We start from the raw sequence: 24,547 nt of genomic DNA, 5'->3' as shown, positions 1-24,547 counted from the left end.
CTTGGCAACCTGGTCCTTGACAGAGTCATGACCAGCCAGTTATCAAAATAGCAATGCAGTCAAATCCTCAGATGATGAACCAAACCTGCAATGGGTACCATGGTTTGAGCAAACACTTTTGGAGCAATTGACAGGCATAAACACTAGTTGCAAAACTGGTGAGTTTTATGAGGGTGCTTGGTCAATGCTGGGTGAACTGAAACATGAGTATGCCTCAGAAATTCAGTCTTCAACAGAGCCATGACAAACCACTTATCAAAACAGCCACAGTACCAAATTACTAGACAGCAAACCCAAGCTACCATCAGTATCATGGTTTAGTGTGGAAACTTTTGGAGCAATTGACAGGCAGAAACACAAGGTGCAGAACTTGTACAGCTTGCCTTCCCAGACAAACTGAAGGTACTCGGTCAATGCTGGGTAGATTGGAACATTAAAGTATGCATTCTGAAGGTCCAGACAGCCCAGGAAATCCCCTCTCCTGATCAACCTCCTCATCAATTCTGCCACCTCCATTTTGAAAGACATCAGACAAAGGATCTTACTGAGGAGGCTGACATCCATGACCTGCCTCCAACTTCCTGTTGCCTTCAGAATGATAAAGACAAACTTCAGCTTCAACAACTACCAATTAAGAATGTAGAACAAACAGCATTGCCCAGTACTATACTTTAAATGAAAGCAGTATTCAACAAAATTATTTGTTGTGGCATCAATTTCTTTAAGTCCAAGAGTCCTATATGCTCTGACCAAACTGTTCTTGAAGATTAAGCATATCCAATGTAATAGGATGAGTAATACTTAACATAAAAGTGGGTTACAGAACAAAATCCTAACCAAATTGAAGAAGAAAATAAATGAAAATTACATTTCCGAAGAAATGTGCCTTTTTCTAGTTTTTTCTTATATAAGCCAATTCAAGCCATTTATAATGTCAATAACCTAGATATACCTGAATCTACTACAGTGCGTGCCATCTTCCTTAGTCACTGGACGTGTCTATGCATCATGTAAACATAAAAAGGAACAATATATTTGTAATTAAAAGATGAAGAGGCACCAAAGTATACCATGATATCACAGAGAAAGCCACAAAAGACAACTCAATACGGGGAACTATTTTAAAAATACTCATTATTCAAAATAACCAAAATGGCAACACTTAAAAATTAAAAAAACTAGAAACGGTGTAGTGATAATAAAGTAATAAAAATGGTTTGGTAACTCTAAGGTTAATATACAATCTAAGCCAGCGATGTAATATTTCCTCAGCAGCCGCAACTTAGTAAAAAATATCCAAACTTATACTGTACAGTACAGTGTCACTTCAACCTAAATACCTAAGGGGCCTGCCCCTTCTGGTAAATAACAAAATTCATATAACCTACATAATAAAGAGCATCCCTGTGCCAAATACAGAATTGATTTACTTAGTCAAATTCAGATTCTACTAAATAAATTGCTTCTATAAATATGTGTACATATCTATGCCTACTTATGCTTACAAGATATGTAAAATACTGCACAGAAAAACCCATAAAATATAAAAAAAGAGCATGCAACCTCATTGTAAGTGCACAGATTATATTAACACATACATACCCTTTACACAGTACATTACTATATTACAGTACTGTACTGCATTAAGTAATGTCAATAAAAATAATGTACAAGATAAATAAATATTGTTTCCTAACATGATGCACATACGAAAGCACTGGTCACCTATGCTCGTGTTTGTGCACCACCCACCACCATGGGAACTGCTAGGAAAGCATTGACAACACGAGTGCATTTGTTTGTTTGTTCATCGTTCTGGTACAAACAGGAAAGTCTCGGACCAATGTCTGACAGGTCCACCGTCCAATAATCCTAGCATATTTTATTTGTATTATTTTTATCAGACCCAGGTAAATCCGCTTAATAACAAAATCTGCTAAGCTGAAGTACCACTTTATAAAACTAGCAAGTCTTTATGTCAAAATTCTTAGAAATCACATTCAGGTTCAATATAAAACATAAGCACCAACTTTTCCATAAAACCAAGTACAGTACGTGTTATGTTTCAGTACTTACCCGTCTACGCAGAGCATGAGTTTCTACATTGCTGCTATTGTGTAGCAAGTCCAACGAGTGTGCAGAAGCTACTCCTGAATCCACAGATGCTTCAGATGCTAAAGTACTCTGTGATGTTAGTGGGGTGAGAGGGCTATGAGGAGTCATTGGAGTGTGGGGCAAGGGGGTAATTGGGGTATGTGGTAGCAAAGGTGAATGTGGGGTATGAGGAGGTGGCGTATGTAAATGGGACTGTCCTGGGGAACTAGGTGATTGCAGCATAGGAGGAGGGTCTGTTGGGGGCTTGATGGGAGGGTCTGGCGGTGGAGTCTGTTGGGAATCTGTTGCTATGGCTGGTGGGATGAAGGATGGGTATGGTTGGGGGGGCCGGCTGTTTGGACCCTCCATCTTGGCCTCCGCTGCTCGGCACCTCACCCACCTGTTGTAACACAAAATTTTTAAAAATTAGAAAAGGTTGTTAATGAATTTTCATCTACACTATCACTTGTGGCCAAAGGCCAGAATACAGTACACATATTATCTATAAGGTCCTGTATCTGCCATCAAACCTTTAGTACATTTTACATTTCACCAATATACCCATTAAGATCTTATTCCAGTGTTTTAGCAGAAATTTACTATTTTTCTCATAACCCAGTAGTTACCCATGACAAAAATAAAACTTTTCAAAAGGGCACCCCACATTTATCAATATACTGTACCTATATGACTAAAATTTTTGCCTAATCTACTATTCAGACATTCTGTTGCACTCCAGTCAAACCTATCATTATCACCCAATTACAATGACATTTAAAACCTATTTCATTAAAAGCTCTTTTCAAGGACTGTATGGGGAAATGTATGAAGAGAAGCAGTTTCAATCGCTTGAAATGTAAATACAGTAGTATCTAACAATAATAATCACTAGTCTCAGTCTGGCCCCAATAAACTGTACCTGCAATTAAGGTATATGTCAAACAAAATGTTTGGTTCATTTATACTGTACCATAACATCCAGAGAAACAATTTCACACACACACACACTGAGAGAAAAATTGACCATCAGAGACCATCAGAATGATAAGAACAGTGATACTTTCGCTGATGAAAAATTGATTGTAAACAGTTTAGATACCTGTAACATCAAATGACTTGTCACATTACAGGTACATAATTATGACTAGGATCATTATTATAACAACTGATAACACAGTATTCTCAAAACTATGTTCCCAATATACAGTATAGCTAACGCCTACAAATGTTGGCGTTGGTTTTGTAACATACTCTATCCTTTGATTTTAGTTATATTTTAATCTCTGTATGACTGAAACAATGATACCACTGGATTTTGGCCACCATACCAATATTAACTGCAACTAGAGCGCTAAAACTAAAAAAAAAAAAATGAATCTGCTGTCAAAACCTAGTTTTATTATGTAGTATACCTAAACAAGACAGTATGCTCAGATTTAATAAAAATAATTGCAAAAAGAAAAAATATAATAAAGTGTAATTTTAAGATAAATGGGACACTGATTTTATTATCTGCTGTATACCCATTTTTTTCCATCCTGCTGAACAAGTGGTAACATTAGATGTGATGGAAACAGTAGCCATGTCAGTCTCCTAAATGATTTAACTTTAATTCTATACCTTTGTTATTGAATATTCAATTGTTTTATTTCTTCATTTTTCTCATAAGGACATTCCTGCCATTGGAGCTTACATCTGAACTCAATGGTCATAATGGACTTTACAAATAACAAAATTTAGCTAGAAATATGACATTTTTATGATAAAACAAATTACATGGCAATTACATAGCTACTACCTTTCCACATGGCAGTCTTAAGAATTCAAATTATTGCAGTGTTGCTACCACTGCTAGTGTAGGTGACAGGGTCACCCACACTAGTTTCAATTCGTTTAATGGGCAAATGTCCATTGAGGGGAGGAGGGTGGACTCCGATTATGTAAATGCTTGGTAAGTATATATAAAACTTTATCACAAAAATGTCATTTTTATATACTGTAAGTGACTTACCAGGCAATTACATAGCTGATTCCACACTGTGAGGAGGTGGGAATCATGGACATGTTCTAATACAAAACATTAATATACATCTTAACCTGTAGGGGACATGGATGGGCCAAGAGTCGCCTCTACTTTAGTGGGTACTTTGCAGCCATGGAAGTTCACCAATGGCTGACAAAGACAAAAAAATAGTGCCCTTGCCATGGCATACACCAGAATAAACACAACACTGTCACCTACAACTAAAATAAAGAACCACTAGCCCAACCACTGAAACTGGTGGGTACTCCAGGTACACATACCCCCAGGTTTCCCTTAAACTCAACACCCTCACAACAAGGCGAAGGGACAGAAGAGGGACAGGGAGCCCTCTATGCTTCCTTTCTCAACTATGCCAGCCACGGATCCCAGAAGTCGGCACCGAGCACCCAGAATTTGGCACCGAGAGCCCCATTGTTGACGCCTAGCATCCAAGTACTGGCTCTGAACTCTCCACAGTTGGTGCCAAACGGTCAAGCACGTAAGATTGACGAGGCAGGCGCCAAGCGAGCTGAAAAAGAGGGACACTCCTGACTGAGAGCGATAGCTCGAACCTCATGAGCTTTGACTGAAAGGGAAGATAAAACATCTTCCTGAACTTGAGAATGCACTTCTGTAATCAAACTTCTAAGGAAGAAAGAAGGCACATTCTTTGACAGAGGGCGTGAAGGGATCTTCACAGAGCACCAAAGCTTGTTGGAGGGTCCCTCTGATCTTTTCTGTCCTCCGAAGATAGAACTTCAAGGTTCCCACAGGACAAAGAAGTCTCTCTTTCTCCTCTGGCCCAAGGATGTCCGTTAAGCTTCTAATAATGAATGAGTGAGTCTGAGCATTGGAAACGTCCTCATTCTTGGCAAGGAAAACAAGAGAGAGTATACTGCATTTCCACTCGCAAAACCTACTCTCATGTTGAAGGCTTACCACTCGCTAACGCATTTCTGATCACTAATGCCACCAGAAAAGAGTCTCCCCACTGAGATTCTTAGAAGAGGTTGATCTGGGATGTCCGAAGGATGAGCTCATAAGCCACTTCAGAACAATGTCCAAATTCCAGGAGAGAAAATCCAGGCTTTCTAATGGAGGTTTTGAAGGATCTGATAAAATCTCTGAGATCTTAGAACAATGACTTATACCCCTTTAAGGTAGAGGGAGACAACTTCCTATCGGTCCTCAGGAAAGATAAAAAGTCAGCTAACTGGCTTATTAGAGGTTTCAGAAGACAAGATGTTATTTGCCGGTACCATCCTCTGAAAACTGACCACTTGGATTGGTAGAGCCTGCTAGCAGAGCTTTTACATCTAGCAAAAGCTTCTGTAATTTGCTTAGAAAAGCCTTTACACTCTGACGATGCTCCCGACAGTCTGAAGCCTGTCAGGGCCTTAGTGGACAATCTTTGATGGGACCTGAGGATGTGTGGTTGTTTGAGCAGCGACTATCTTTGTGGCAGAAGTCTTGGAAGTCCACTAACAGGCGCAGCAGATCCAGAAACCATTCTTTCCTGGGCCACAATGGATCACTGATCAATTCAGAAGGCAGGGAGGTGTGGACATCCAGGCCCGTCCAATCCAACAGCATGGCATCCGTTGCCCATGTGAGATGGTCCAGGCCTGGGGAGCCACGGATAGGCATACGATAATTTCTCAATGTTGCAAGGAGACCCACAACTGGTTTGCCTCATAGTTTTCAAAAATCATTGCATATGAGGGAGTCCTGAGTCCACTCCATCAGGAAAACCTATCCAAACTCGCTAAATGTGATATCAGTCACTTTGCTCATCCCAATCCTGACATTCTAAACAAGTAGGATATATATATATATTACTGTCTTCCCCCCCTACATGTCAAACATTTAGCGTGAGAATGAAAAGAGAACTTAACTAATCTCATACTACAGTACATCCTGGCTAATTAGAATAAAAACCATGGCTAACAAAATTACTAAATAGCTAAGAAAAATATTTGGCACACACCGAAAACAAGGAAAACCTGAATACTTCACCAAAGAGCTGGACAAATATATCCAAAAAATGATGATGAGACTGCACAAAACCACTGATTTTAGTCGGGAGCCAGCAGAAAACGAATTGAAGCTCTTTGCTGAGTTGAACCTATCAGTTCACCTACACTAGCGATGGTAGCGCCACTGCAAAAATTTGAATTCTTAAGACTGTCGTTGGAAAGCTAGTAGCTATGTAATTGCTTGGTAAGTCACTTATATAAAACCAAGAAATATGAATCCTGGTTCCAGGATATATACAGAAAATGTCATTCTGTAGCAGTTCATAAAGCATCATACATTTTGTTTAAAAAAAAAAAAACAAGATTGGCAAAATTCCATTTATCACTGTAGTGTTTACATTGGTAGTGACATGAACAATAAAAATACATGTGAACCATACATATATGGATCAGGAATGTGCATGTAATTCAGTATGATTATAATCACAGTAACACATAACTTATCACACATTCCCACAGGTTAAAAAATAAGAAACTGGGTGTAGGTCCTGACCAGTTTTGACTTTTATTTCCAAGTCATTAATGAAGGACTAATACATAGTAGTAGAAATAACAATATACAGTACTGTATATAATACAGGGACAGTAAAGGCAGGGCCAGCTCATGGTAATGGGAACTCTGGCAGTCACCCAGGGTGCCATGAGCTACTGGGTGCCATCAAGGAGGGTGCCTTGTCATGTGTTTGGGATCTTCCAAACAAGAAGGAAAAAAGTGAAAACAAATGAAATTAAATAAAAACCAAAATGTAAAATTTCTTGAGTGCAGTAAAATTTTTGAGAATATGATTATTAATTCTTTCTGTTAAGGTGATCACAGACAAATTGTGAAAAACAACTGACAAAGACAAGGAAATTTTCATGACCGTCAGCTGATACATGTCACCTAAGGTGGGCCACAGGTGGCTCAGAACAAGGGCATAGTGATCGTCTTCGTCTATAAGAATTTGCATATCTGTAAGTTTGTTTGCAACGATTAATGATGTTTTAGTGGCCTTTGAATTATATTAAATATTTAATAGTGACATTAATGGATGTCATCTCCTGACTGAACTGGATACTGCAAAAGCATTGTTTCCTGTAGGTGTAAAGCTTCCAACAGATGCTGTTAGGGTTATAAACATTAATAAGTTCCAGTATGTCATGCCAAATCTGTGGGTTGCATTAAGAATAATGCTTATGATACTTATTACTGTGGCCACCAGAGGGAGAAAAGCTTTAGTAAATTAAAGTTTATAAAGACATACTTATGGTTGTCCATGACTCAAGACATTAAATTCTTTGGCAATTTTGTCAACAGAACATTATCTTGTAAAGATGATAGACATACAAAGTATTATGAAAAGATCTGCGTATCTAAAGGCTAGGAAAAAATGTTGTGGGTAGGATAATTATTATTATTAATTCAGAAGATGAAACCTATTCCTATGGAACAAGCCCACAGGAGCCATTGACTAGAAAGTCAAGCTCCAAAGAATATGACATTCATTAGGAAGAAGTAAGAGGAGGTAAAAGGAAATACACAAAGAGGAGATCCCACTTATTAAAAAAGAAAAGATAAATCAATAAATTAATAAATAATGTTTTAAATGTAAGGAGAATAGCACTAGGGTAGTACGTATAATGTATTGCATCCTCGCTTCAAGTTCTGAAGTTCTAATTACGCGACATCCTCTGGGAGGCTGTTCCACAGTCAAACAGTGTGAGGAATAAAAGACCTGCTCAGCGAATCTCGTCACTCTCGGCAGGTAAAAGGGATCAGGGATCAATTGTAAATGTGAAAGATCCTTCAATGGTCCAAGTCATAACTGCTAATACATATTAGGAAACAAAAACCTACCATCACAAACCACCCAATCTAAAAGGGATAAATCTCTGGCAGAAGCAGACATCCACACCAGAGAAGAGTATTCTAGTAAAGGAAGCACAAATGACCTAAAACAGGTTGCACTGATTTAATCACTGTTATAAATATATAAGGCCTTACAAACAATACTTAACTTTTGTGTGGCATATGCTGAAACTTTCATTAGATGTTTCTCAAAAGTTATACCTAGAATAGTTAAAGCTTCAGACTCATTCAGCAAAGTTCCATCCGCCTGAAGGGGAGGATGGAGTGGGAAATCTGTACGAGATCTGCTAATCAGCCTCAAACCCCACTGATTACACCATTCACTGATCCAGTTCATGTCCCGATTGAGACTAAGGGCAGCTTCATTTCTCATAAGTGGAGACTTAACTACACCCAGAAGTGTTGCATCATCAGCATACCAAACAATCTTGTTTTCCAGGCCAACAACCATATCACTTCTATACACTAAAAATAACAGTGAACCAAGAACACTACCCTGTGGAACTCCAGGCACAATACGTAGTGTTCTTATTTTTCAGCATCTGTTCATTTGTTCATACTTTTTATTAGGAAAAAATTCATTACAGCTATAGTTCTTATCATTGTGAACTTACAAAATATATTATGCTTCTCAGTTTGTTCAGATTCTGTACAGATTTGAATGCCTTGTTTTTGTTTGTTTGTAAATTTTTCTAACTTACTAGATTCTTAATTCATTTTCTTTTGTTTTGTACCATGAATGCAATATGCTAATTTGTCAGCATTTGTAACCTGTCCCACTGAGACTGATTATACCACAGCGTTATTTGTAGGTCATATATAAATGTAAGTCATGTAATTTGTTGCAAGCTGTCCAAATACTGTTAAAGAAATAATGTATTACTGTTGTGTTTATTAAAAAACAGTAATTTATTCACAGGAAAAGTAGACGAAAACTAGATACCACAAGGGTCTAAAACAAACCGACCGTCAGTTTGTTTCCCTTCTGTACCGATTTGAATGCCCCATTTTTGTGTTTTTATTTTCTTGTTTTTAACTTATTATATATTAATTCACTTACTTTTCTTTTGTACCATGAATACAGTATGCTAACTTTGTCAGCATTCATTACCCATTACAATGTTTGGTTATAGATTTATCTATGTCACTAGCTGGGGATTAACTTAATGCCAAGGTGCTGCAGCCTCTGAACCTTACACTGTTCTGCAGAGGCCATAGTACAGATATCTACAAGATCAATGGCACTCATCCTCCATTCAGTGTTTGTTTGTAACAATGTGTGAGCATTGCCAGTAATGTAGACAGTCATAACAGCCTCTCTCTACTAGTTATATTAATGAAAGGATTTGAAACCTTGATGCTGTGTCTCTACTGCTTTCTTTGGCTTGTACTGTATATTGTAATAAACTCTTCATTCTACATTTTCAGTTTATCTCCTTGTAAAAATTTAAAAAATTTATACTTGTAAGGGCACCGGAGTTCAGCTCATCCCAACGCCAGGAACCCTAGGCCAGCCCTGAGTAAGGGCAAACATACAAAACCACTAGAGGCGACAAATCCACACCTGACAATAATAAAGGGTGTGTGCATATAAAATGGTATTTTCATAAAAAAATTAAGTTTCATATATACTTACCAAGTAATTACATACCTATACTTTTCCACGGCAGCTTAAAACTTGAAAATTCGCAGTAGCGCTACTATCGTTTTCGTGTAGGTGACTACCCCGCCCTTTATCAGCGAACAATAGGAACAACAAAACAGAGGAGCTCACTTCTTTTGTGCTTTTATGTTCATAAGAGGGGAAGGAGGGTGGGCTCCAATCTGTAATTACTGGTAAGTATATATGAAACTTAATTTCATTAAGAAAATACCATTTCCATATAAGTAACTTACCCAATAATTACATTGCTGAATCCCACTTGCCAGGAGGTGGGATATCGGGACATTTTCTGTTCCAAAAACAGTCAGGTATGAAGATGAATTTGAAACATGAAATCTGTTAGCATTGGTAAAATGCTTGTTGTTTTCTTGCCTGGTAAGAGAGCTACAGTAGGTGATTACTACCTCTGGCCAGTGCTTATCGTGACCTGTAGCGACTTAGCAGAACATCCGCGAGTAGTCTCTACTTTTAAGGGGGAGCTTTGGAGTAAAGGAGTATTCTGAATACCCACAGAGCATAAGATTATTTGCCCTTGCCCTGGGCGCAGTACCAAAAGACAAAAAGACCAGACAATGCTGTCACCTACACTGAAAAATTTTTAAAAACCATCACCCTACCAAAAATGAATGGTGGGCACTCAAGTACTACGTACCCGCCAGGCTCCCCAAAAAACAAACTTGACACCATAATTTCAAGGAAAGGAGGTCAAGGAAGGAATGCTTCCTATGATTCTTCACCCCAGTACCATGCCAGCTACTGATAACAGACCCAAGTTACTGTAATTCTCGAAAACTGCCTCCATTTCTTTCATATGGTGAGTCGCGAAAATGTTATCACACTTCCAGTGAGTCGATTGAAAGATCGCTGAAAGCGACACATTATGCCTGAATGCACACAAGGTGGCGACCGCTCTGATCTCATGTGCCCTCACCCTAAAGGTAGGCAGTACATCTTCCCAGATCTGTGAGTACACCTCTGAAAAAAGGTTTCTCAGGAAAAAAGACAATGCATTTTTTGATAGGGGCCGAGAGGAATCCTTGACAGAGCACCAGAGATTGCTGGAGGGACCTCCGATTCTCTTGGTTCTGTCCATGTAATACCTAAGGGCCATAACAGGGCAAAGGACCCTTTCCTCCTCTTCTGGGCTGAGGATGTCCTTAAGATTTTTAACTGGTAATCGAGCGTGGCCATGGTGACTCGTTTATGGCCTTAGTATATGTACTGTTATGTCTACCTCTATGTATCAGTCCTTCAATAATGACTTGGAAATAGTGTCAAAACCAGTAATGACTTACACCCTGTCTCATTTTCACCTCTGGTGATGTGCAGGGCAGTATACATAACATGTATTGTGTTACCAAAATACGGTTTATTTCTTTATTGTGCAATGCTACAAAACAATTATACTTGAATTGGTATTCAGATATCATGGGAGGTAGAGCAGGTAAATTTCCAGTGTACAAGTGCAATATACCATGAATCGACAGGTGCAAAACATAGCACTAGTGTCAGGCACAGGCAGTCCCTGGTTATTGGTGGGTTCAGTTATCATCGATCCGGTTTTACAGCGTTGTCAAGCGACAAAAATCTAAGACTTTTGGCACCAATATGCAGTGATTTCTGTTTATCAGCGCCAATAACCCGGTATTGGTGCCGATACATACCTAACAGAGGCGCTGATCTCCGGTTATCGGCAAAGATAAGTGCCGAAAATTGGCGAGTTTCGGTTACTGGCAATTTTCGCTTATCTTCACACTGTCGGAATGGAACCCCTGCCAATAACCGGGGACTGCCTGTACGTGTATTCTGAAAGAGGAGTAAAAAGTACTTGAAATCAACATGAGACCTAATGGCTCATGCCACAGATTTTCTATATCTTTTGTAAATGCCAGAATGTGGGAGGTGACTTAGAATAAAAGGATAGTGTTGAAGGGACAAAACTCTCCCCTACTAGTAAAACATGGCCAGCATGGTCCACAATGAAGAATGGCATTAAGGCCCCATATGTATGAGTGCCAGGTACCCACATGTAAACTTAAAGGCAATTCAAGATTAAATTTAATAGCCAAAGATAATGAGCACTTAACACTCTTGTGCCCAAGCTAGTATTTGTTCTGCATCATACTCTAACACATTAGAGAAAGCCTCTCAAGATCACCTGCCATACGCAGATGATGTAAAATTTCTTGAAATCTGCCTGTAGCAAGATAAAATCTTGGTCCTCACTCATTATATCCTGAATTTCCTATATGGGAAAGGTAAAAGTGTCCTATTTTGTTATAGTGCCCAAAAACAAGGACAGGATAACAAAAAGTATAGTAGCAAAGTCTAGTGGAAAGGAGAGGTGCAAGGACTGCCCATCTATTTGTATGACCATGCCAGATAGGGCATCAAGTTCACTGCCATATCTTAAGGAAACTAGTCAGCAGACTCCAAAAGATCATCACAAGAGTCCAGTCATAGTTGCTTAGATCTGTGTAGAACAGTCAATTTCGGGTGCCAAAGGAAGTTTGAGAAGTTCTGGAAGCACCCAAGTCCAGCCATGTTGTTTTAAAACCTATGACACTGCACACCTACATCCCCTGACAGTGATACTTTCTTGTCCAAATGGAGGAATGTAAAAAAATCTGCTAATGAGGGAATGGAGTAGTGGCATTGACTGGAGAAATCAATTCCACTGCCCACAGTAGAGGTAAGTTGTCTAACATTTGCAAGGTCTCAGAATGACTGTAGCTTCTCATTCACAAAAAGGCTATCTCTTGGAGCTTCCGCCAGATAACCTCACTCATGCACATGAAATGGGACTGTTTGACGAGCTTTCCCTACCTCAGCAGGCTCTTGGTATTATCCATAAATCCTGCTTTGGTAAAAGGGGAATGATCCACGTCATCCTCGTGTCTGTTGAGTTGCAGAGCTTCATCAACACCTGCCCTAAAGGAAGGAACACATATATGTCCAGGCCTCCCCTAAGGGTGCAGCACTGCATCTATCTACCAAGCCACAAGATCTTATAGTTTTGAACAGTGGAATGGAAATTTTTTGCTCAAACTCCTGAATAGGTCCACTGGTGGTGTGCACCAAAGATGACACAGAGCTTTGCATACCTTAAGGTTCAGTGACCACTCCAACAGGAAGACCTGAACCCCTCTGTCTCTCTCTGGGATTTTCATAGTTAGATGACATGGATCTTCAGAACTGGAACCAGTCCCCACTCCAAATTCTACCTCTTACACGAGAGTATCTATACAGTACTATATGTATATGTAAGTGAAAAACTTAGCCTAATTTCCTCAAGGGCACCCCATTAACAAATGAGTTCCATATCCCTTACACAGAGGCATTCACACCCGTTAAGGAAAATCCTAGTCGAATCTCCTTAAAAATTGCTCAAGGAAAATTCTAGTTGAATTTCCTTAAAAACTGCTCATTAACTGATGATGTCTACACAAAATCATTTATACTGAGGATGGTAAAAACTTCAGGCAAATTTCCTTAGGAGATGCTGATTAATTGACAGGTCTTGATACTTATGAACCCCAACAAGAAAATGGCAAAATTTTGAACCCCAAAAAGAAAATGGCAAAATTTTGAGGCACAAACAAAGTGAAAAGGGAAAAGGAATACTATACTCAATCCTTTGGTCTCAGGGTCTCTTCTCCAAAGGGGAGGGAGCTTCCAGCTCCAGCAGCTCCCCGACTCTGTTCCAATGTATGCTTCTCCTTGGCAATCGGTTTTACTTTGTAGAGTGTCCCCCCTTCACACTGGTTTCGCCTGTTCTCTCCTCCTGGAGGAGGAGGGCATCCCTCTTAAGACATTACTCCTATAAGTTGTTTTCTTCTGCAGAGGTGCAACCCACTGAAGGAGAGAAATAAGGGGCAGTGGGGATAAAACTCTGGGCAGTGTCGAGATCGAGAGCAAATCACCTCACTCGGCTCTCCTCTCTCTCTCTGACTCTTATCAGGAGGAGGGGGTTCAGCATAGGGCCTTGACCACTGCTTTCCCTGGCGCCCTACTCATCGAAGTTGGGTGAAGGTGGGTGGAAAACCACAGGAAACTGACATGGGTTGTTATATTGGAATCTCTAATGTTCCAGAAGGGTGTAACCTCCCTACGCTGTTGTATTTCCTCAGTCTGCCTGTCACAGGTGGCAAAGACAGGAAAACTGAAGGGCTTAGAGAAAGGCTAAGGGTTGGTTCCCTGGAGGAACTACCCTCGTTACAGCATCTCTTTTCTTAGAGAGACCATCAAGATGAGCCCCATATATTCATCATATGCTCTTGTCTCCAACATGACATACAGTCAACCCCCCATATTCGCAGGGGATGCGTACCGCACTCCCCCCCCGAATAGCTAAAATCCGCAAATACTTAAAACCCCCTCTAAAAACACTTAGAACTGCCTATTCTGATATTTAAACACAAGAAAAACCCTCTAAAATTGCTTATACCTGAGTATTTTAATAGTTTTATCACAAAAAGTGCATTTAGTCATGAAAATTATATGAAAATACAGTATTTAGTGAATATTTCTCAGTGAAAAATACAGTAAATGGGCAAATTTTCCACGAATAATGGGTAGATACATTCCACAGAGAAATCCGTGAATACATGAGTCCGCGAATCGTAAGAACACAAGTACGGGGGGTATACTGTATACAAAAAATGTGGGTCTACTGCAATCACAGACATATTACTACAGGGCTTGCCCTTGCTCATACAGTGACGGAAATTGGGTCTCAAAACCTCTATTGTAGCCATCAGAAAAACACAGGTCAGACAAAGGAGGTTGCCCATGTGGCTGGATCACACAAAGAAAAAAAAATACTGAAATGCCTCCCTTCAGCACAAAAACAACTATACATTGCACAGATCTAAAGCACGGGGCTACTGGAGGAGGTGAAGGCACGTAATGGCAAGATGCTGTGGTGAAAACAAACAAAAGGCATGGACATGTAACACAAAAGCAAATTTCAACTAGTTAAGAGACAAAGTTAAGCGACAATTGCATACCAAGATAGCCGAGAACAAATGGGAGAGCTAAACCACCTCAGGGCACGGGTGACTCGAAGGCCTACTTATGGGCTTTTTTTTTTTATTTAAGTCAGCACACAAACGCAGAGCACTTTGCACTGAGTACTATCCACCCATAACAACTGAACATTATACTGAAGGATGACCTAACAGTAAACTTTCAGGGACCAAAAACTGAAGTTTTCATAATAAAACTAATACTGTAATACTTACCTGAACACCTGAATTTGCCCTTAATCCCACTGGCCCAAACAGCTCTCAATTACCAATCCCACTAGTGGGAAATTTTAATAGCCAGCATTACCAACGTTGCAGGTAAAATCTTGTCACTTGAGCTACCATAGCCAACAGTTGGCAACGCTAACACAGGTGTGTGCCAACACTGCTACCTTCGTCAATTGCTTTATTCAAGTTCTAAATTGATGTGGGGAAAGAAGGGTGGGAATCATTCAGGTGTTCAGGATAAGTATTAAGAAAACTTCACATTGCAATACACTCACTGAACACCTGAATTCGCCTGATTAACAACATTTCAAGGAGGAGGGATCAATTCTATTGCACGCCCCTTTTTACAACTGCAGAGATGGTAGCTCACCAATCTGCTCTGCATAGGATATCTGTTTAGTCATACACTCACCATATCAATCAATGCTTTCGGTGAAGAGACATGCTGGAGAGTACTTTGATCATCAGTCAGGTTAGTACTGTCTCAGTCCGTAGACCTCCCATGTGGCTCTTCAGAACCTCTCATGTGTGGAGGAGTACGATGAGCCTTCCATGTGGCTATTCAGAGCCTCTCATGTATGTAGGGGAATGAAGCAGTGTGCACAGCCACTGTCCCCGGGTAACCCACCTAGGTTGCAGATAAGGCCCAATGACCGACAAGCAACGAAGTATCTCAGCACCAACGGAAGACTCTAACCTACTAGAGCACCCCCTTGGACTCTCGTAGGGAGACTATCAAAGACTAGGATACTTAAAACATACTAAACCCAAGTTCCTGTGATTATACTATCACTGCTGCCTAAGATTCTAAAGACTGAAAGGAATTCCTCTATCTTATTAACCTAAGAACCTCTGAACTAAGAGAATACCACCTCAGCTAAAATGAACACACACTAGATAACAGAGTTAGCTGCTACACACGGACTAAGAGAATAACCCTCCGATGAGGCCAATTGAATATCTCTTAAGTAAAAAGAAGTAAACACTGAGACGGACTTCCACGTGGCTGCCTCCAGAATAGAAGACACTGAATAATTCCTTAGAAAGGATGATGAAGCAGCCATACTCCGAGTACTGTGCGCTGGGGGTAAGACAGAGCTTAAAGACGACAAGAACCCGGAGAAGCCAGGGAAATCACCTCCCTCAGAAAGTAAGTAATTGCATTCTTTGACAGCGGACAGGAAGGATTCTGCAGAGAGACAAAAAGTGTACGCGGACGAAGATGGAGTTTCTCAACCTTTGACAAATAGACTTTTAATGCTCGAGGATGACAGTTTCAACAATCTTTGACAGAGAAAGAACCCTAAACGAAGACAGAGGGTTCAATGCTCGCCACAAATTCGAAGAAACGACATAAAGCCTCTAGAAACTCCTGAAGCTCTCCCATCTCCACTGCACCTTCTTAGTCAGTTGTCTTAACAAGATCTTCATTGGGTTCAAAAGCAGGGGAAGAAAGAATCCATGGAGGGCCTGAGTAAACGTTCAATGTAATAAATCATGGATGATCTTAATATTAGAAATTTCGGGAAGATGGAAACTAAATGTACTTAACACTGAGCGGTAGCCAGCATAGCTGAATACGAAAGACCCTTGACTTTCTGAAGGAATAAAAGAAAATCAGCTATCTAGAAGGAAGAAACGACAAATACATTGTCCATCTGACCTGGTACAGCTTACGGGTTGACTTTCTCAAGCTGAAAGAAAGCTGTCTAGCCACAGCTTTAAGTCTGGCCTGTCAGCTGCCTAGAAACATGCGAGGGTTTGGATGATAATGGTGACAATGCGGTTGTCTGAGATCCCATGGGTAGGAACATCAGAACTTCTTCTGGCTCTAAGAGTTCTGGAAAACTAGGGCGTTGAGGCCAGCAAGGAGCTATTAGTCATAGAAAAAGCACCTTACCTGATAATCAGTTGTCTTAACATCAGATCTTGACATTGGGTCCACCACTGGTGAGAAATAAGCCAGAAGACGATGGTTTAAACGAATAAGTCCACAGTTGCTGGCCACTTCCAGAGAACCTGTACTTCCTGACAAAGATACCTGATGAGAGGACTTAACAAATTGGCCAGTACATTGAGACGGCAAGGCAGGACGTTAGCCATCCCAATTTAAGAACCCCATTAAACCTGACATCATCCAAATCATGGATGATCTTAATATTAGAAATTTTGGGAAGATGGAAACTAAATGTGGCAACTGCTGAAGTTACCTCACTGAAAAATGTCCTGCCTGTTAAAAGCCACCACCAACAGCACCGTCCACCTCCTCCAAAGCCTGAATATGAAAAAGACCTGATCTTGACTTTCTGGAGGAATAAAAGAAAATCATCTATCTTAGCAAGAGGACATTATAAGGTCTACCTCAGATGGAATGGCCTTCCGGTCTAAGACAGACACCAACTGAACAGAAGCCCAAATACATTGTCCATCTGACCACTGGTCAACACCAACACCTAACAGCCAATTTACATTGTTACCAAGGGAAGGCAGTGGGTACCCGGAGCTGGTTGAGCCAATTTTTCTCAAAGGGAAGCTGAAAGAAAGCTGTCAAATGAAGCCACAGCGGGACGGAGGAAGAAGATAGAGAGTCTGGCCTGTCGCAGCGGAAAATGCTGCAAACGCTCAGAGAAGGTACCACAAGACCAGTCGCCAAATGCAACTAGAGGCAACAGGTTCACCTGCACCGGACAGGGTTTGGATGATAATGGTTGAACAACAAATTCTGCGAAACTGCATTTTCACTTGTCTGGAAGATCCTCCTTGACTGTCTGAGGAAGGAAAAGGCGGAAGACAGAGATCTTTGCCAAAAGTCAAAGAAGGAGGGGAAAGTGGAAGATGCATGAAAGACAGAAGATGAAGAGGAAGAAGGAAACAGGTCAGAAATGTGGGAGCGGAAGATGAAACAAAGATAGTTCTGGAAAAGAAGAGGAGTCCTTAGTTGAGGGCCAGTACACAGAGCTAATCCTAGTCATGAACTCCTGTGTCACATACTCTCTAATGTTAGATAAACCATTCAAAAATAACCTTTTGACACTCATTATATTCATGTCCAATGGCATCACGCAAAAACCATTTAGAAGCCTGATTACCTGATGAATGAGACCAGAAAATGGAGGAAAAACATACATCTGCATGTGATTCCAATTTTATAACATCGCATCTCCTCACTACCTAACCCAGACCTATCTGACTTTGTCACGCCTAGATCCTGATCCTGACTAACATTATCAACATTAAATTTATCATCAACAATACACGTGGGTTGGGGGGTGGGGTCCTTCACTGCCTGCTCTGCGCTGAGGGGGCCGGCAGAACCTACCCACTCGGAGGCTTGCGGTTCTCCATTACCCTCAGCCCCCGTTAGGGCTGGTTCTGGAACAGGCAGGGGAGCTGAAAAGGAAGAAGGATTATAGACATCCTAACACTACTGCTGCTATCCCTATCTGAAAATTATTGAAAAAGACTAGCTATTACATTTGTCATAATACTTGCAATCCTATCCTCTAACTGCTTGACTACCTCTGAACTCGCTAAATCTTTCGATTGATCTGTAACAGAAGCCTGAGACACTTGAGGCAATGAAGAATCTGACCACCGTTTGCCGTCAACCAACGACTTGCGACGACAAATGTAATCCTCCATCTCTTCTACTGTCCAGTTGGAATATTCATCGCAATGTATCTGCACATCACACTTAACCTTCCTACAGTCATAGGGGCAGTCGAAGTTGAAGTCAAAGGCGCGGTAGTAGAAGGTGAAAGAGAAGTCTTGTCCATGATGACCAATTGAGTCCGGGAACCGGCAAATCCAAATCCAAAACGTTCCACGTTGAAAATATCCAGAAGAAGCTCAGCAACCAAGCAAAAGTCATAAATCCAAGAGAAAAAAAATAATAAATACAATCCAGGTCTTCACCAGGAATCCAAAATACCAAAGAGAAGTCGGGCAATAGGATTAAACCTCACACTGCAGAAGGAAACAACCACCCAGCAGCGTGAACAAAAAGCAACTCATGAAGGTAGGAGTGTCGGCACACACCTGTGACAGCGTTGCCAACCGTTGGTTAAGGTAGCTCAAGTGACAAGATTTTACCTGCAGCGTTGGTAATGCTGGCTGTTAAAATTTCCCACTAGTGAGATTGGTAATTGTGAGCTGTTTGGGCTAGTGGGATTAAGGGCGAATTCAAGTGTTCAGGGAGTGTATTGCAATATCAACATGTACTGTAATATGGCTAAATGTAAGCAAACAATAATCTTGAAACAACAAAGAAAAATTAGAGATGATGTACTTAAAAGAAACCCATTCATCATGGCAGCACTGCCAAACCCCAGGCATAGCATAAGACATAAAAGAACATGATAAACTCAAAATGCAAATTTAAAATTCACATCACAGTATAGTGGACACTCGCCTATTTGCAGTTCCGGATTTGCGGCTTCACCCATTCACAGATTTTTCTGTGGAACATGTATACACATTATTCACGGAAAATTTGCCTATTCACAGTAGTTTTCATAGAGAAATATTCACGTAATTACTGTATTTTCATATCATTTTCACAACTAAATGCACTTTTTGTCATAAAACTATTAAAATACTCAGGTATAAGCATTTTTAGAGGGGTTTTTGGTGTTTGAACCATCAAAATAGGCAGTTATAAGCATTTTTAGAGGGATGTCAAGTATTTGTGGATTTTAGCTATTTGCAGGGGGTGGGTTGTGGTAAGCATCAACCACGAGTAACGGGTGTCGACTGTACTATGCAAAACATTAAATACTACAGTGTTATTATAGTGATAATGATATGAGTTTAATATAAAAGATGAATGTACTAGCAATACTAAAACACAATCTTCTTAAAACCAACGAATGTTACCTATACTGTACTGAGGCACATGAAAAAGTGAGCTGCACAAATGTTAAGTACCATAGGTACAGTTATTGTCTGCACAATGGAAAACACTCCTCTATGTAGATTTAAATTAAGTCTAATGAGGCTCTGATTTTCAGGCCAAGAAAATACGGCACGTATATGATAAAGGAGATTGTATGAAACAAAGCCATTTTGGGCCAAAAAATTAATAAGTTTGTCACAAGATACATTTGTACAAAGTACTTACAAATCAGGAAGTTGATGGAGCCGTCTACATGTTACATCATCAACATCTGGGAAAAGAAGGAAAACTATTAGTATCAAACTTAATATTCAAGTAAAACTGATTACTGATGCTAAATGCATACAACACCATGGTTGCATATTCAGTACGTTGTATTGCCCTCTCACGCTGTACCTGTAGGTATACAAAACGTAGCATAATTTTTCAACTACCCTACTCTTTACCTGTGAGTGCTATTGTCTAACCCACAAACCATGTAATGTGGGAAAATGTAAAATCCACTGTCACATTCATCCTTTAACTGCCGATTCAGAAATGAACACCACATACAGAAAACATCCACAGCATCACAATACACGTGTAATGTATCAAACACATGTCAAACTCTCTATGTACACTGTTTCACTCATCTGTATCATGTAAAGCACTTTTCAGCTCCATGACTTTCCAGGCCCTTCTGTTCCAAAACATCTCCCATGCCACCTCATCATCCTTGTCCCATTCTTCTTTCCAAGACTCCTAAATTATACATACTTTTGACCAACTGTTGTCCTACTTCTCTGCTTGTGACTAAAGCACCTCAAAACTCTGATCCATTTTATTCTATGGCTAATTTTTTCATCTTTTCACCAAAGTATCTTCATCATGTCTCTGTGGCTTTATATTACTCATTTTTCTAACAATCATACACCAGATAGGCCTATAGAACATACATTACTATTTTTCTGCCTTTATTCTTTCTTTTGGGTTCAATAACTTCACTTCATTTCCATACAGAAGAGTTGTCTCAAACAGACCCTTCAACCAATGCAAATTTTTCTTCATGCGTCTACATAAATCCTTCAATTCCAGAGTAAGATCCAAAAGTCTGCATCCTGCACAGTTAATACTGAAAGGTTTTCATGCTACCATGAATCCTTCAGCTGCAGAGAAAGACAAATAATTCTGCACCCTGCACAGTTAATATTGAGAGGTTTTCATGCTCCTACAAAAATCCTTCAACTCCTGAGAAAGATGCAAAAATCCTGCACATTTAATACTGAGGTTTTCATACTTCTCCAAGAATCCTTCAGCTCCAAAGAAAGACACAAAATTCTGCATCATACACAGTTAATATTGAGAGGTTTTCATGCTTCTCCATGAATCCTTCAACTCCAGACAAAGATGCAAAAGTCAGCATCCTGCACAGTTAATATTGAGAGGTCTTCATTATTCTCCATGAATCCTTCGGCTCCAGAGTAAGAGCCAAAATTCTGTATCCAGCACAGATAAAATTGACAGGTTTAAATGATTCTCGATGAATGTTTCAACTCCAGAGTAAGATCCAAAAGTCTGCACCCAGCACAGCTAATTTTGAGAGGTTTTCATGCTTCTCCATGAATCCTTCAGCTCCAGAGAAAGACCTAAAAGTCTGCATCCAGCACAGCTAATTTTGAGAGGTTTTCATGCTTCTACATGAATCCTTCAGCTCCAGAGAAAGATCCAAAATTCTGCATCCTGCACAGTTAATACTCAGATGTTTTTATGCTTCTCCATGAATCCTTCAGCACCAGAAAAAGCCACATGTGTCTGTGTCCTGCACTGTTAATATTGAGAGGTTTTCATACTTCTCCTTGAACCCTTCAGCCCTAAAGACAGACACAAAAGTCTACATACTGCACAGTTAATATTGGGAGGTTTTCATGCTTCTCCATGAATCCATCAGCTCCAGACAAAGATCCAAAAGTCTGCATCCTGCCTAGTTAATACTGAGATGTTTTCATGTTTCTCCATGAATCCTTCAGCTCTAGAGACACACACAAAAGTCTGCATCCTGCACAGCTCATATTAAGATATTTTCATGCTTCTCCATGAATCCTTCAGCTCCAGACAAAGATCCAAAAGTCTGCACACTGCCCAGTTAATATTGAGAGGTTTTCGTGCTTCTCCATGAATCCTTAAGTTCCAGAGAAAGATCCAAAATTCTGCATCCTGCACAGTTAATACCGAGATGTTTATGTGCTTCTCCATGAATACTTCCGCACCGAAGAAAGCCACGAAAGTCTGTATCCTGCATAGTTAATATTGAGATGTTTTCATCCTTCTCCATGAATCCATCAGCTCCAGTCGAAGATCCAAAAGTTTGCATCCTGCCCAGTTATTATTGAGAGGTTTTCATGCTTCTCTGTGAATCCTTCAGCTGCAGACAAAGCCAGAAAAGTCTGCATCCTGCACAGTTAATATGGAGAGGTTTTCATTCTTCTCCATGAATCCTTCAGCTCAGAGATACAAATGTCTGTATCCAGCACAGTTTTCATGCTTCTCCATGAATCCTTCAGCTCCAGACAAAGATCCAAAAGTCTACATCCTGCACAGTTAATACTGAGAGGTTTTCATGCTTCTCCATGAATTCTTCAGCTCCCGAGACAGACGCAAATGTCTGCATCCTACACAGCAAATATTGAGAGGTTTTCATGCTTCTCCATGAATACTTCAAATCTAGAGAAAAATGCAAAAGTCTACATCCTGCATAGTTAATATTGAGAGATTTTTATCCTTCTCTATGAACCCTTCAGCTCCAGCATAAGTGCAAAAAGTATGTATCCAGCACATTTAAAATTGAGGGTTTTCATGCTTGTCCATGAGTCCTTCAGCTCCAGAGAAGATCCAAAATTCTGCATCCTGCACAGTCAATATTGAGAGGTTTTCATGCTTCTCTATTAGTCCTTCAGCTCTGGAAAAAGATGCAAAAGTCTGCATCCTGCAGAGTTAATACAGAGATGTTTTCATGATTCCCCATGAATCCTTCAGCTTCAGAGAAAGACAAATGTCTGCATCCTGGACAGTTAATACTGAGAGGTTTTCATTCTTCTCCATGAATCCTTCAGCTCCACAGAAAGATCCAAAATTCTGCATCCTGCACAGTTACTACCGAGATCTTTTCATGCTTCTCCATGATACTTTCAGTTCCAGAGAAAGATTCAAATGTCTGCATCCTACACACTTAATACTGAGGGGTTTTTATGCTTCTCCAAGTATCCTCCAGCTCTAGAGAAAGTTGCAAAAGTCTGCATCCTGCCCAGTTAATACTGAGATGTTTTCATGCTTCTCCATGAATCCTTCAGCTCCAGAGAAAGACCCAAAAGTCTGCATCCTGCACACTTAATATTGAGAGATTTTCTTGCCTCTCCATGAATCCTTCAGTTCCATACAGAGGCAAAAGTTTGCATTCTGCACATTTAATACTGAGAGGTTTTCATGCTTCTCTGTGAATCCTTCAGCTCCAGACAAAGATCTGGAAGTCTGCTTCCTGTACATATACAGTTAATATTGAGAGGTTTTCATGCTTCTCCATGAATCCTCAAGCTCCAGAGAAAGATCCAAAATTCTGCATTCTGCACAGCTAATACTGTAATGTTTTTAGGCTTCTCCATGAATTCTTCAGCTCCAGAGAAAGATGCAAAATCTGCATCCTGAACAGCTAACTTTGAGAGGTTTTTATGCTTCGCCATGAATCCTTTAGCTCAAGACAAAGATGAAAAAGTCTGCATCCTACACAATTAATATACAGTTAATAGTGACAGGTCTTCATGCTTCTACATGAATTCTTCAGCTCCAGACAGATGCAAAAGTCTGCATTCTTCTCGATTAATATAGAGAGATTTTCATACACTCTCCATGAATCCTTCAGCTCCAGAAAAAGACCCAAATGTCTGCATCCTACACAGTTGCTATTGGGATGTTTTCATGCTTCTCCATGAATCCTTCAGCTCCAGACAAAGATCAAAAAGTCTGCATCCTGCTAAGTTAATATTGAGAGATTTTTGTGCTTTTCCATGAATCCTTCAGCTCCAGCTTCTCCATGAATTCTTCAGCTCCAAAGAAAGATGCATAAGTCTGCACACTACACAGTTAATACTGAGTGGTTTTCATGCTTTTTCATGAATCCTTCAGCTCCAAAGAAAGACCAAAAAGTCTGCTTCGTGCACAGTTAATTTTGAAATGTTTTCATACTTCTCCCAAGAATCCTTCAGCTCCAGAGAAAGATGCAAAAGTCTGCATCCTGCACAGTTAATATTGAAATGTTTTCATGCTTCTCCATAAATTTTTCAGCTCCACAGAAAGACCCAAAAGTCTGCATCCTGCACAGCTAATATTGAGAGGTTTTCAAGCTTCTCCATGAATACTTCAACTCTAGAGAAAGATGCAAAAGTCTGCATCCTGCACAGTAAATATTGAGAGGTTTTCAAGCTTCTTCATGAATCCTTCAGCTCCAGACAAAGAACCAAAAGCTGCATATTGAACAGTTAAACTTGAGAGGTTTTCATACTCTCTCCAAGAATCCTTCAGCTCCAGAGTAAGAACCAAAAGTCTGCATCCTGCACAGTTAATATTGAGAGGTTTTTATGCTTCTCCATGAATCCTTCAGTGCCAGAGAAAGCTCCAAGAGTCTGAATCCTGCAGTTTAAATTGAGAGGCTTTCAGTATAAACTGTGCTTGATGCAGCATAGTTGAACACTGTTGGGACAAAC

At 40.1% G+C, this 24,547-nt stretch overlaps 1 protein-coding gene across 3 annotated transcripts in view; it reads right to left on the bottom strand.

Annotated features, from left to right (window-relative positions):
• Positions 1–24,547, bottom strand: part of LOC136854633 (uncharacterized) — an 83,149-nt gene that overhangs the window by 19,771 nt on the left and 38,831 nt on the right. For all 3 annotated transcript variants that reach the window (XM_067131183.1, XM_067131184.1, XM_067131182.1), the window contains 2 exons: positions 20,040–20,085; positions 2,077–2,494 (listed from right to left, as the gene is read on the bottom strand). In XM_067131183.1, coding sequence (XP_066987284.1) covers positions 2,077–2,463 — 387 coding nt within the window. In that variant the 5' untranslated portion in view covers positions 2,464–2,494; positions 20,040–20,085. The remainder of the gene's footprint in view (positions 1–2,076; positions 2,495–20,039; positions 20,086–24,547) is intronic.

Source organism: Macrobrachium rosenbergii, chromosome 29, assembly GCF_040412425.1.
Source record: "Macrobrachium rosenbergii isolate ZJJX-2024 chromosome 29, ASM4041242v1, whole genome shotgun sequence".
In the NCBI taxonomy this organism is placed as follows: domain Eukaryota; kingdom Metazoa; phylum Arthropoda; class Malacostraca; order Decapoda; family Palaemonidae; genus Macrobrachium; species Macrobrachium rosenbergii.
This window is presented reverse-complemented; position numbering and strand designations above follow the sequence as displayed.